General features: G+C 47.5%; 1 protein-coding gene across 1 annotated transcript in view; it reads left to right on the top strand.

The window, feature by feature from the left end:
- The window catches only part of LOC147628797 (uncharacterized), a 99,927-nt gene extending 89,532 nt beyond the window's left edge, over positions 1–10,395 (top strand). Inside the window, exons 6-8 of the mRNA XM_086814049.1 lie at positions 9,352–9,477; positions 9,575–9,623; positions 9,819–10,395. Coding sequence (XP_086670175.1) covers positions 9,352–9,477; positions 9,575–9,623; positions 9,819–9,977 — 334 coding nt within the window. The 3' untranslated portion in view covers positions 9,978–10,395. The remainder of the gene's footprint in view (positions 1–9,351; positions 9,478–9,574; positions 9,624–9,818) is intronic.
- The last annotated feature ends 3,189 nt before the right edge of the window (positions 10,396–13,584 follow it).

The raw sequence follows: 13,584 nt of genomic DNA, 5'->3' as shown, positions 1-13,584 counted from the left end.
TCCTCGCCTCGCCCGCCACAGAGTTCTCTCCAGCCTCCCCTGGGGGGCCCCCGCGAGTGATGGGGCTACCAGTGGATTACGGTTTTTTCAGGTGCCTCCAGCTGGATGCTGGCCCGTTCGAGACACTGGTCGCGCCCTTGCGAGTTTGCGTGGTGTGCCATCCCTCTCGTTCTCCCTCTGTGGTGAGCAGCATGGTGGCTTTCTCCTTTCCTCTCAGTGTTGCCCCAGACACAGCATGGGATTGCAACTTTGTAGAGGAAGTTTTGCGTGATCAGATACTGGAGTTTTCTCATCACTTCAGTGACTTGGGGCTCACGGACCTATTGCAGACCCGATTACACTCAGCCCGCATGAGCCTGTTTGGTATAGGAGACTGGCGGGCGGATCCTGTCCACACCTCAGTTGAGGCGGTGCTTCTGATTCTCCTCCATGCCGCCCCGAGGGTGCAGCCTACCTTTAGATACATATATGCAGAGGATTGGTCTCACGCCTATGCCCTGGACAGGGCGAAGGCGGAGTGGGGCTGGACACAGAGACAGGTCACCCTTTTTTTGGAGAGACTCCGCACCCGGACAGACAGTGATTATTCTCCCTCCAAGCCGGCGCCCAAGACTCACAGAGTGGAGGGCAGATCATCCGGGCCGGCTGAGAGGGGTGAGCCAGTGGAGGCTGCTTCACTTGCCATAGCTCATCCATGAGGATCCTCTCATGGAACATCCAGGGTCTCGGTGGACATCGCTGCTACATTGGCCGGGGCAGACTTCGCCAGGAGATCCAGAGGGCTCTCGTTGGAGGACCCATCGATATCCTTTTCATCCAGGAGCACCACCTTTCTGCTGGGCGTACCCGCACCTGCGGGAAGATCTTGCCAGGCAGGAGTCACACTTTTTGGTCACCGGCATATGGCTCCCAGGGGAACCAGGGTGGAGTATGCATCTCAGTCAGCGAGCAGCTTCTATCTGAAGTTGTGGACTCTGGCATTCTGGTCCAGGGTCGTGCGCAGTGGATCATCCTTCGGGTTGGGGAAGACCGCATTGGCTTCCTCAACTTCTACGCCCCTAATGGGGCGACCGGGAGAGCCGAGTTCTGGAGCACCATTAGGCAGTCCCTCCCCTTGGCAGACCACTGGTGCCTCGGAGGGGATTGCAACATGCTGGAGGATGCAGAGGACAGGATGGGGGGCAGCCAGGAGACCATTCATGGGCCGGAGCTAGCTGCCTGGGAGGAACTAGTGCTTCAGGTGAAAGGCCAGGATCCGTGGACTCTCCCGGAGTTTGGCAGGTTGCAGGGGAGCCTATCTTTCTCGCGCTCGGATAGACGGGCCACAGGGGTTAACCTATCCCGCATCGACAGATTTTACATTGATGAGTGGGCCTGTGATAGAGGTGGCACTGTGGGCATACTTGCAGGCTCCTCGTTTTCAGATCACTATCCAGTGCTTCTCCAGATTGAGGACCCCACGAGAGGAGAGCAGAGCCAGAGCGTCCGGATTCCAGATTGTCTCATAGAGGAGCCCGAGATTGCGATCGGTGTTGAGCAGGTCTGGCAGGAGCTGCAGTTCAGGAGAGGATCGGCAGCCAGCGATCTTGCCAGTGGCTTGCAGGAGGTTAGCCAGATGCTCAGACAGGCTGCCTCGGACCGGCTGGAGGCTTTCAGAGAGCAGGAGAGGAGCCTACGGAGGAGTCTAGCATCCCTCCAGAGACTCCAGGAGAGGGATCCTACGAGCCCTTGGATCTCAGAGCAGATGGAGTCAGCTCGCACGGAGATCAGATCCATCGAGGAGAGGAGGGTGGAGTTCCGATTCCATGCTCGGGCTTCCTTTTGGACACAGGCTGGGGACAGAGTGACTCGAGATTTCTTTGAGGCGACAGGGCCTCGCTTCAGACGAGAGGGTCTCAGGCGTCTCCGGCAGGCTGATGGCCAGGTTGTGGTGGATCCCCCCAGGGTTCGGGCTATAGCCACAGATTTTTACAGGGACCTTCTCTCTGCTGAGCCAGCAGATGACAGGGTGAGAGAGGCCCGGGAGGCAGTCTGGAGCTTCACGAGACCGGTTGTGCCGGCCCATTTACAGCACTCCCTTCTCTCCCCCTTCTCGGATACGGAACTGGAGGAGGCTCTTCAGGCATTACCTCGGGGCAAATGCCCAGGAGAGGACGGTCTTTCAGTGGCTTTCTTCCAGAGGTACTGGGGCCTCTTACACAGGGGCTTCAGATTGGCATTCCAGGAGATTATGGAGTCAGGAGTCATGCCGGACAGCATGGCTGAGGGTTTGATCCACTTGATCCCCAAAGAGGGAGGAGACAGACTGGAGATTAGACAGTGGAGACCGATCACCTTGCTAGGCACGGCCTACAAGGTCCTAGCTAAGGCGATCAGCAGGCGGCTTCAGCCTCACCTTCCGGACATCATCCACTCCACGCAGACTGGCTTCATCCAGGATAGGAGCATTCTGGATAACATTTTCTCCTTCTGGGAGGCTACGGCTCTGGCTAGATTTCGACAGGAGGATCTGGCAGTGCTCCTTCTCGACTTCGAGAAGGCATATGATCGGGTGGACTGGGCCTTCTTGGAAGGCACTATGGAGAGGATGGGCTTCCCCCCTCAGTGGATCCGTGGGGTCTCTGCACTCTACTCATCGGCTCATAGCCAGGTGCTGATACAGGGCGTGCGCGGAGAGAGGTTCCAGCTCTCGCGCTCGGTGCGGCAGGGGTGCCCCTTAGCGCCCTTTCTTTTTCTTTTTGTGGCGGAGGCCATGAGCACTTTTTTGACGGCACAGGATACAGGTTTGCGGGGCCTCCAGCTTCCCATCCGTACCTCGGAGGAGCTCCTAGACTCGGAGTTTGCGGATGACACTGCTGTCTATCTTCAGGGAGGTGAGGAGAACCTCCGCCGCTTCGCCTTAGCCATGGACAGGTTTTGCAGAGCTTCGGGCGCTTTGATCAACTGGCACAAGTCGTGTGGGCTGTGGGTCAGCTCTATGCCCCCCCCGACTTGGAGGCCAGTTGACGGTTTTCAGTGGCTGCCCCCTGGTACTACAGTGCGTTATTTGGGATGTTATGTGGGCATTGACATATCTCCGGAGCAGCAGATAGCCCCCCTTCTTCTGAGCATTCGGAAGAAGCTTCTGTATTGGAGTACCGCTCGTTTATCTCTGGCTGGCCGAGTAGTTGTGGCCAACCAGGTTCTGCTTGCTACTATGTGGTACATCACTTCCTGCTGGGCCTTCTCTCGGGCATGCATTGGCCAGGTGCAGCGGCTCATCAGGAACTTTCTTTGGTCCGGTGGCGACGGGCGGCCCGCCAGGGCCAAGGTGGCATGGGCGGTGATCACTCAGCCGAGGGAGAGAGGCGGCCTGGGCATTGTTGATCCTATTTGCCAAAGCCGAGCATTGCTTGGCAAGTTGGTAGTTCGTGGCCTCCTGCCAGGCGCTGAGCCGTGGAAGGAGTTTCTTGTTTCCAGGATGCTCAGCCGCACCCCCTCTCTTAGCGGCCCCTGGACCCCCAGCATTAGGTGGATCTTTACAGAGCAGCGATCCAGAGGAGTGGGCCTTGGCTTCGAGGAGCGTTTTGCAGCTAGCCTTCTGAGGGCCTGGTCGCATCTGAGGCCGTCACTCTTCCAGACTCCTCCGGGCACCGATGAGGAGCGCCTGAGGCAGCCATTGATCTGGAACCCCTTGATTCGACTTCCCAGTGGCCATATGGTTGGATCGCGGTCTCACGTGTCGTGGGGCCCTTTGAGCTCCGGCCCAGCCCAGTCCCTGGACGACTGGATATGTTTTCAGCAGCTGCCTCTAGAGACCCAGGAGAGGAGACTCAGTGGGATGAGGGGCAGAGAGTTGATGAGACAGGACATTGAGGCGGCCATCCCTCGGGAGTGGCGGACCCCAGTACAGGACCCTCCACCTCCACAGTGGATGGGTGTCTTTACTCGGCATGAGATCCTTCTAGCGGTCTGCGGCACAGCGGAGAGAGTCGCCCCACTCACTTTCGAGGTGGGAGAGGGTGGCCAGCTTCAGAGGACACGACTAGATTTGGATGGACTCCAGGGTTGTATTCTTCAGAGGGTGCGGGTGGTCGGCTTTCATCAGAGACAGTGGCATGTAGACCCCTCACCGGCCTCGATAGGAGAGGACTGTTCTTGGAGATTATGGGCTTGGGACAGCAGGCCTCTTATTCGCCTTCAGTGGGATCCAGGTGAGTGGTTTTGGCGAGATCCCTACTTGGCCCCTACCAGCCCAGGCATCCCCTTTTTTCAGTACACAGCGAGGCTGGGGCGGCGGATTCAGAGGCACAGGATAGCGAGCACCCCGGCGGCGGCCGAGCATTGGCGGCGACAGGGGCTCTCCCCTGCCTTTCTTAGGGACTTCTGGCAGCGCCTTTGGGCCAGCTTCCGGCCCCGGAAGGTGACGCTTTTTCTCTGGCTCACAGCGCATAGAGGACTGGCTGTGGGGGCATGGCTAGCTTTTGGCAGACACCCAGCGTCCTGCCCTCGGTGCGGCCATGCACAGGAGTCGCAGCGGCACTGCTTATGGGATTGCCCACAGGCTCAGCAGGTCTGGCAGCGCGCTCTCAGGATGGTTTTTGCAGGCTCACCAGGTGAGATGCTGGTGACGTGGGGTGCGGTGGCTTGGGCCACGGACAGCGGCCCGGCCCTTGGATATGAGGACGTCCCTGGCAGCGCGACCATCCAGGTCTCTGACAGGGCGATGGCGGTGGTTCCGACGCCAGACTTCTCATCGGCAGCCCCTCAGGAGGGGGTCGGGCACAGATGGGAGATGATCAGCAGCATGACGGCTTGGCACATATGGAGAGCCCGATGCAGGGAGGCCATTGACCGCCAGGCGACTCCACCGGCGGAGGTCATACAGGCCCTCTGGGTGGACATCATTCACACCTTGAGAGGACACTGGGGGAAACTCCAGGGCGACTCGGATCGCATGAGAGGGCGCCGCAAGGCTTTCCTCCGCACTTGGCACCCTGGTCCTTTCCTCACCGCGAGGGGCGAGGATGTCACTTGGCACTACAGGCCTCCAGTCTGGCTTTTCTCACCTCCCACATGTACTACTAGGTAGCCCCCCCCAGAGAGCGGCCAGCCACGGGGGTGGAGCTCAGGAGTTCACTGTGTTCTATCCCTCCTTGCGAGGTGAGCTTTGTAGCCTTATGGCGTTTTCTCATTAACTAATAGAAGGATCTTTTTCCCGGAAAAAAAAAAAAAAGAAAGATTGACTGCAGATCTTCTGTCACTCTAGAGCAGTTTGAGAAAGAAAAAAGTGAAGGCTTATGCTATGCTTGTATGTGAAAGCATCAAAGGCGTGATTGTCCATTGAAGAAGCAACACATATAATTGCAAATATGACCATTGGGTCTATAGATTTAGATCACGGGGATGATCTCGAGGAAGATTTATTGGGTGATACTCCAAAACAGACACCCCAGCATTCTACTAGGATACTCTTAGTGTCAATTGAGAAACGGGTATCCATGGCTGCAAATACAGTCTTATCTTCAGAGACTAGTCGCGGTTACTAGTTTCCGGTTACAAAACTTATTGTCATGAAGGGTTTGATTGAAGGAAAACCAATAAAGGTACTCTTCGATACGGGCTCTAGTCATAATGTGGTTAGTCCGCAACTTGTCAAGAAGTTAAAGTTGAAAACTCAACCATCATCATATCAGTACACAATTGAGCTCGTAGATGGCAAAGGAATAGAGGTTTGGGATCAGCAGGTTGTAGACCTTGGTCTCACCATTCAATCCTACTTTAAGGAGCTCAACTTTGATATTACTCGACTAGCACGTTTTGATGTTGTGCTAGGGAAAGAATGACATGCACGGAAGAAGCTTGTCATCGACTTCGCAACGCATGTCTATCAATTTATGCATGAGGGGAGGACGCATCACTTTAAAGGTGAGCTAGATCTACCCAAGAATGCATTGCTTAGAATATCTTGTAAGTCTCTCTTTTTAGGTTGGGTTCAAAAAGTTCCAAGTGTTATAGACACGCATGAAAGTGGAACTCCAACTTGTAATGCCACAAAATCTTTGCAAGAGGATTCTGACCGAATTTTTTGATGTTTTCAAATCTGACCTGTCCTTTTCTTTGCCTATGCGTAAAAATGTGGAGCATTGAATAGAGCTTGTGCTCGGTGCAATTGCGGTCAATAGAACTCCGTACCGGATGAGTTTGGTCGAGGAGAACGAGGTGTCAAAGGTGATTGAGGAGTAACTAGCGAAAGGACTTATTCGTCCTAGTTTCTCATCGTTCGCTTCTCTGATTTTTCTAGTTAAGAAGAAAGATGGTTCTTATCAAATGTGTATCGATTATAGAGCCATAAATAAACTTACTGTAAAACATCGATATCCGATGCCAAGGATCGATGATTTGATAGAGGCTCTGGGTGGAGTTAAGGTCTTTAGGAAGATAGATTTAAAAAGTGGATATCATCAGATTCGTATTAAAGACGAAGATGTATCTAAGACTGTTGTTTTGTACTCGTTTTTTTTTCAGTATGAGTACCTTGTAATGTCATTTGGACTTACTAATGTGCCCGCCACATTTATGATGTTAATGAATGATGTCTTTAGGTCATTCATGGGTAAATTTGTGGTAGATTTTATTGATAACATTTTGGTTTATAGTGAATCTTTACTAGAGCACGAGCCACACTTGTTTATAGTATTTGGCATGCTCTGGGAAAATGTGTTGTATGTCAATAAACAAAAGACTTTTCTATGTCAAGAGGAAGTTGAATATTTGGACATTATATCGGCGCTAGGCGTAAAGATGGATATGAAGAAAGTAGCAGTAATCTTGGCTTGGCCTGTTCCACAAGACATTACTGCGCTCAGATCTTTCTTAGGACTATTTGGTTTTTGTAGAAAGTTTATTATTTTCTATTCTAAAATAGCAACGCCATTGACTGACTTGTTGTAAGTTACCGTTGTATATGTTTGGACCGATATTCAACAACAAAGTTTTGATAAATTAAAGCAGGTGGTTGTAACAGCACTTGTGTTGAAGATCGTGGATTTGTCATTATCTTTTGTCATTGAGACAGATGCTAGTAGCATTGCCATAGGAGCTGTGTAGGGCCAAGAAGGCCGACCAATGGCTTTTGAAAGGAAGAAACTAAATAGTTTGCAACGCAAGTGGCCCACACATGAGCTTGAATTGTATGCAATTATACATGCAGTCAAGGTGTGAAGGCATTACTTATATGGAGCTGAGTTTAAGTAAGGTATACACGGATCATGATACATTGTATTTTTGTAACTAGCCGGATTTAAGAGGCCGTCAAGCAAGATGGTCCGAATTGATTCAAGAGTCTCACATGAAAATCTTGTATAGACGAGGCAAAGAGAATGTTGTTGACGATGCATTGTCTCATATAATGCATGAGATGAGTTTCACTATAGTCGAGAATGAGATCATTCATAGAATACGTGAAGCTTAAAAAAGAGATCCATATGTTTAAGCCTTATGGAATAAGGCTGGCCAAGTAGATGAGGAATCAGTCCCGTTTGATTTATTGTTGGTAAACGTAGATTTACCACTGAGAATGGAATTCTCAAGAGGAATGGTAAGTCGTGTGTTCCGGACTCAGATGATTTGAGGATATTAATGACACGAGAATGTCACGATAGCCAATGTGCTGGACACCCGGGAATTAAGAAAACAATTGAGCTCATTAAACATTTCTAATGGTGGTCATAGTTAAAGAAACATGTTAATTATTATGTGACACATTGTTTACAATGTCAAGCGTGTGAAGTCGTCCGGATTGTTACATCCGTCGTATATTCCAGAGAGGAAATGACATAGCATTTCAATGGATTTATCGAAAACGAAGAAAGATTATAATGCTATCTTTGTTATTGTGATAGATTCTTTAAGATGTCACATTTTGTTTCTACTACGAACAAAGTTGAAGCTCCGCAAGTAGCGAAATCATTTATTGCCAACGTGCTTAGATTACATGGCTTGCCATAATTTATTGTGTCGGATAGAGATCCACGGTGTACATGTAAATTTTGGCAGCATGTTTTTAGTAAACTTGGCATGCAACTCTGCATGGGTAGCGGTGATCATCTATAGACTAAGATAGTCAGCCAAATCTTGGATATGTTGAGAGCTTATGTCGGAGAATGATAGAGTGATTGGGAAAAGTATTTACCTTTATTGGAGTTTGCGTATAATTCGCGCAAGCATTCGTCTACAGACTTTTCTCCATTTGAATTGAATTATAGATATAATCCATTGATGCCAAGGACAATTGGATTACTTCAGAAGACACTTGGTGCAGTTGAATTTCTGTCTTAGATGCAGTTAAATTTAGCGAGAACTTGCGATTATATCCGTTGGGCTATGGATTGAGCGGTTAAGTATACTAATCCCAAGTGAATAGCTTGTTCTTTTAAAGAGGGGGAGAAAGTGTTTCTACTTGTTCCTCGGAGTATTGAGACGTTTCGTGGGGGTAAGTTTACTAAGTTGTTGCCTAGATATTGTGGGCCATGGATGATTTTGAAATGAGTTGGAGATGTGGCTTATAAGTTAGACTTACCACAAGACTATCGTGCCCACCCAGTATTTCATGTGAGTTGATTAAAGTGTTATCTTTACGACGGTGATAATCTAGTTGATGGTATGATTGCTTTGGAGAAACTTGATCAAGAAGATCATGGACGAGAATAGATCTTGGAACGAAGAGAAAGACGATTGCGAAATCGTTTTCTTCGGGAGTGGAAAGGACATCCGTTGATAGATGCAACTTGGAAAATGGAGTTTCAGTTTTGTAAGCGTTATCCTCAATTTGTCATCAAGGATGATGATTCCTAACAGGGGAAAGAATGTTATGACCTTTACATGTGGCAACATGTGGGACACGCACACACTGATACGTGGGATTAACACGCAAGTAATGCGTGGGACACGCAGACGTTGCGTGGGAAAACCAATGGCGACATACTATTGCACATCACTGCTTATATTAATAAGTGTGAACGGGTAATATTCGTGGGTGACGGTTGTAGGCCAAAGACCCAGTGATGTGTAGCATGAGGGTACCAGCGGGGACACAGGGGGCGCATGAGTATGGTGTTGTGGCCGGGAAGGTACACGTTGGATGCCCGGGGTCATTGGTATATATAATGGTTGGGTGGTTAAACATGTTATGCCAAGCTAGGTTTGTTTTGCTTTTCTTGAGTTCTTCTCTCACGGTTTTTGGATGAGGCTTGAATCAGAGATCTAGGCTGCCTTGCCTTGCATGGAGACCTGACATTTTAACACAACATGTGCAGTAAGAATCTAGGGCTCAAATCTAATGCAGCACAAATGTTAAATTTTTGTTTGCAGAGGCTTTGTGCACATTTCAAATTTTTCGAAGGAGTTTGTAAGGTCGGTGGCGGATATTTTCGCAGAAGGTGACAAGGCTAAAGTTATGCTGATCAAAGGCCGAAATCCACAGCAAGTTTCGTTCAGGTAAGCTGGCTGTGTATCAACCAACAATGGGAAAGTGGTATCATATGTTATGCTCTTTCTTTGCTGTGACCCGTTTCTATCTTCCGAAAAAATACAGCATTGCAGACTTGGAAAGCGACAAGGGTCTGATTTTCCGGGATAAAGAGGTAATCCCACGTCTCAACCTGGCTGGCTTTGAACTGATAAATGATAATTGATATTGGTAATTGTTCACCGATTACTGATTACTGATTACTGATTACTGATTATTGATAGCTGACAAACTGATTACTGAAAACTGTCATCTGTGAACTTAAATCTGTAGCTTCTCTTAACGTTTCTCCTTGGTTTGATTGTCGCAGCAAGTATTCCAAGAAGCCCAAGAAATGGCAAGGATCTTCCGAGAAGGGCTATCTGATGAAGAGTCGCAGATTTTTGGCTTAGTAGCCAGTGAGAGCAGCCTTGATTTCCAAGATCTAGGGATCACCAATCTTAATTGGCTGCACGTCGAGAATGCTTGATAGATAAGGGTGATACTGTTTTTTCTCTGAAGGAAAAGGGGTGAAGCCTAGCTCTCTCCAAGTTATATCAACCCTCTAGGGCGGGACGTAACAAATATGCTTGAGAAGATTTCGGGTGTTGAACCCATCATAGGAAAGGATTGGGCTGGTCAACAATTTTCGGCACTTTTTGTATATGAAGCAAGCAGTGCACTTTGGCACAGGGTAAATTGATGTAGTTTTAATTCTGCTTGTGGAAATTTTCTCAAGTGTGCTGATCTACCATTGAGTTGATACATCCATGAGACTAGTGATGATGCACAGTAAGTAGGAAGAGAAGAAAGGAGAATTGACGCCAGAAGACTTGCTTCCTTTCAACCTAATCTGCTGTAAACTATGTAAAAGATGATTATGTGCAATGAATATGTTGAAAATGGAAGTCAGGGTTGATTCTAGAGGTTAAGATTCATAAATGATAACCCCATAAGGTATCGTAATATAGCTATAAGATCCACTTATATAAGTGGGGGATTGGTTGAGTGTAGTCTGATGTAATGTGGTCAGTATCTGGACCATGAGTGAGAACCACTCATGCTAGTCCATAGCATGCTGCAGGTAGCTTGCTAAAGGCCTCGGTATTGGACGCTAGGGTTGAATAGAGCATCCTAAACTAAGAGGCAGGCAAGCATGAGACAAGGTTTGCGTATGTTCTTCATTGTTTTGGGTTTTGTTGCGAAATCTAGTGTTTCTCTATGCTAGGGTTGATTTTGGTGGAAGGGTATGTACTTCGTTTTTTGACACGCTTGCTTGGAAGTAGTGTGGGTTTGTTTAGGGAGAGAGAGACAGAGAGAGAGGTGTATGCTAAATTGTTCTGTGGAAATCCCTCGAACCCTTTTGTGGCGTTTATGCAAACCCTAGTGTACGGGAGAAGTACTCTGTACAGTAGAGGCATGCTGAGTAGTGTGGCAGTTGTGTAACAGGCAGCATAGTGGCGTGAGGGAGGAGTGTTTATTTTAGCAAAGTAGGGAGAAGCACACGATTATTCTTTGCGAGTTATGCGTGGGGTTTTTGCGTTAAACTAGAATGCTTTGTAGCGGCTTTTTTGCGTTATACTAGAATGCTTTGTAGCCTTCTATGCTTGTACAAGTGTGCTCAAACAAACCACTTCAAAGTGAAGCCGTGTGTGAAATAGCAGAGCGCACTCAATTGTGCAAATCTTTCTAGGTGAAAATTGGATTGAATTCATGAACTATGTTCTTGATTGATGTTATCTCTTGCCACTTCGTTTCAGACACCTCGCCTACTGTGAATGTCACAAACAAGTTTGGGAGACTTCACATGTCCACCATGGTAATCAAGTCTTTTAAGTTTTTTCGGTGCCAAGATGGTGTCTGGCAAAGACGGTAACTTGTAGCGCACGATATTCCCAATAGCATCCTGATCACTTGTTGTCTTATTCAATCTCTTGTATGTTTTGATGTCGTGCTATAACATTATATTGTTTAAATTGTTTGCAATCAACATTGCTTGCTTTAGTTGGCATATCATTAGCAGGTATGGGTTGTATAATGTGAAGACCGAGAACAATGTTACAATCCTTATTCTAATATGGTCACTGAAACAGATATCTTCTTGGTAGTTTCCATGTCCAAAGGGGAAAAGATAACGGAGATCATTAGTTTCAATAGTGTTATCAGCAAAGTCAGATTGGTTGTAAGGTAAGCCATTATATTTAAATGTTGCAGTGCGCTCTGCTAGTATTGCAGCATCACGCAATTGTATCGAAGCGAACTCGCGTTTGTCGGATGTACAGATCGCTCTTTGCTTTGAAGGCTCTGTGCTTTGCTAAATTTTGCAGCAGTGATAGTTCACTATATGTCTCCGCTTTTGTCATTAGCTAAAATGGGGCATCTTGTACGTGGTTCTTGATGATGATGTTTACAACGTTTTGGCAAAAGTACATACATGCCCAACCTTGTGTGAGGGGGCTCTGCAAGTGTATTGTACTTCTTTATAATTGGATTGTTCACTATATTGTATGCAAGTATGCTTGCAAACTGGTTGGGAGACTGTCTTTTGATATGCGAGCCTCGTCAAAATAAGTCGACCAACAGATTAGGAGGTTTTCTAGTATACATCTTCTCTTGAGAATGCCTCTTGCGATGGCATTTGTTATGGAAGTGACGCTCATTAACACATCTATGATGCTAAGAAGTTAGGTATGTAGCTGGTTGCTTATTAGCAGTCGATGCATGTAATGTGGAAGTAGGGGCACTATACTTGCTAGTCATATTCTTTTTGTTTCCCCCGTTTCTTGAATAACACTCTCGGTTTCGAAAGTGGACCGAAGATACGCCTTCAGTGTTGAAAGTGGCCATTAGTTTGTTCGAATATAAAAGAGAGGAAAATAGGAATACCTTTGACAGTTTGCACTACTAAAGTCGATGATGCAATGAGTCTTGTGTGATATTGTTTCACGATTGCTGATTAATGTAGAGCTATAACCGCTGTCAGTGTTGCTCACGCAAGTATGAAATAAGCCCTTTGTCCCAAAACAAATGGTGTTCTCCCTAAAGCTTCTTTTAATCTAGAGAGAACACCTAGGATAACTTTTATAGGAAGGAGAGTGCCAATTCTTCTCTGGCATGCAAGCTATTGTAGCCAGTAGTCTTTCATATTGGTGCAGCTTGCGAGCTCGGTTCACAAACTGTCAGAGACTCTTCTTCAACCTTATGTGCCCGTTTGCTACTGTCTCAGGTTTAACTGGTTTAACTCAACGTCGCTTTGGGATGAAAGTTGATTTCAAATATGAAGCTTCTAGCACCTAGTGCTTTTTTTGATCATGAGATCGTCGATCATAGGCTACTCACAACCTCGCGCTTATGAGTGCTGAGGAGATCCCAAACATCGGGCATCAGTTTCGTGCTATGCGAGTAGCCTCTGAGTCAAAGGATTTTTGTGAGTCACCATTCGCCTATGTTTAGTGGGGAATTGGAGGGTACTCTTACTCCTAATTTTAGTGGCCCACAATGTGGATGTTGATGGCTTAGCTGCGACAATTTGGTGGTCAATAATGTTGAACAAGTTCAACCCAGAAATCAGGGCCAATTCTCAGCATACGAGATACACCAATTAAGCTAGATAGCTTTGGAGAGTTCATGTCTCCATACAACAACTTTGACCTCACACGGACTCATCTACAATTAAGCTAGATAGCTTTGGAGAGTTCGTGTCTCCATACAACAACTTTGACCTCAACAATTATGATTCAGACTGGCCGCCTAGATTGCTTGCTTGTTGTACAGTCTCTCGTGTGCCAAAATCGTCTTCCTCGGCCCCGATAACGTCAAAAAAAATGATGGTCTTACACATGCTCAAAGATGAGGTGCTTTGCTTGTTGGCCATCCTGACTTCACACGGGCGAGACTCGTCCAGTTCGTCACCCTCTGTGTGCTTGCTTTCCTGCAAGGACGTTAGGCTACCCAAGGTATAAACTCCAATAAAAATTATAGCATGTTATGCCTTTAAAGTATTTATAAAAACACAAAGAAAAGTGACCACCTACCTTTTTGGTTTCTCTCTCCTCACAACGCTCTCTTTTATACTTGCACATGAACTTTTGAAGCTT

Source organism: Cibotium barometz, chromosome 19, assembly GCF_041138505.1.
Source record: "Cibotium barometz isolate CiBa-2024 chromosome 19, ASM4113850v1, whole genome shotgun sequence".
Lineage (NCBI taxonomy): Eukaryota > Viridiplantae > Streptophyta > Polypodiopsida > Cyatheales > Cibotiaceae > Cibotium > Cibotium barometz.
This window is presented reverse-complemented; position numbering and strand designations above follow the sequence as displayed.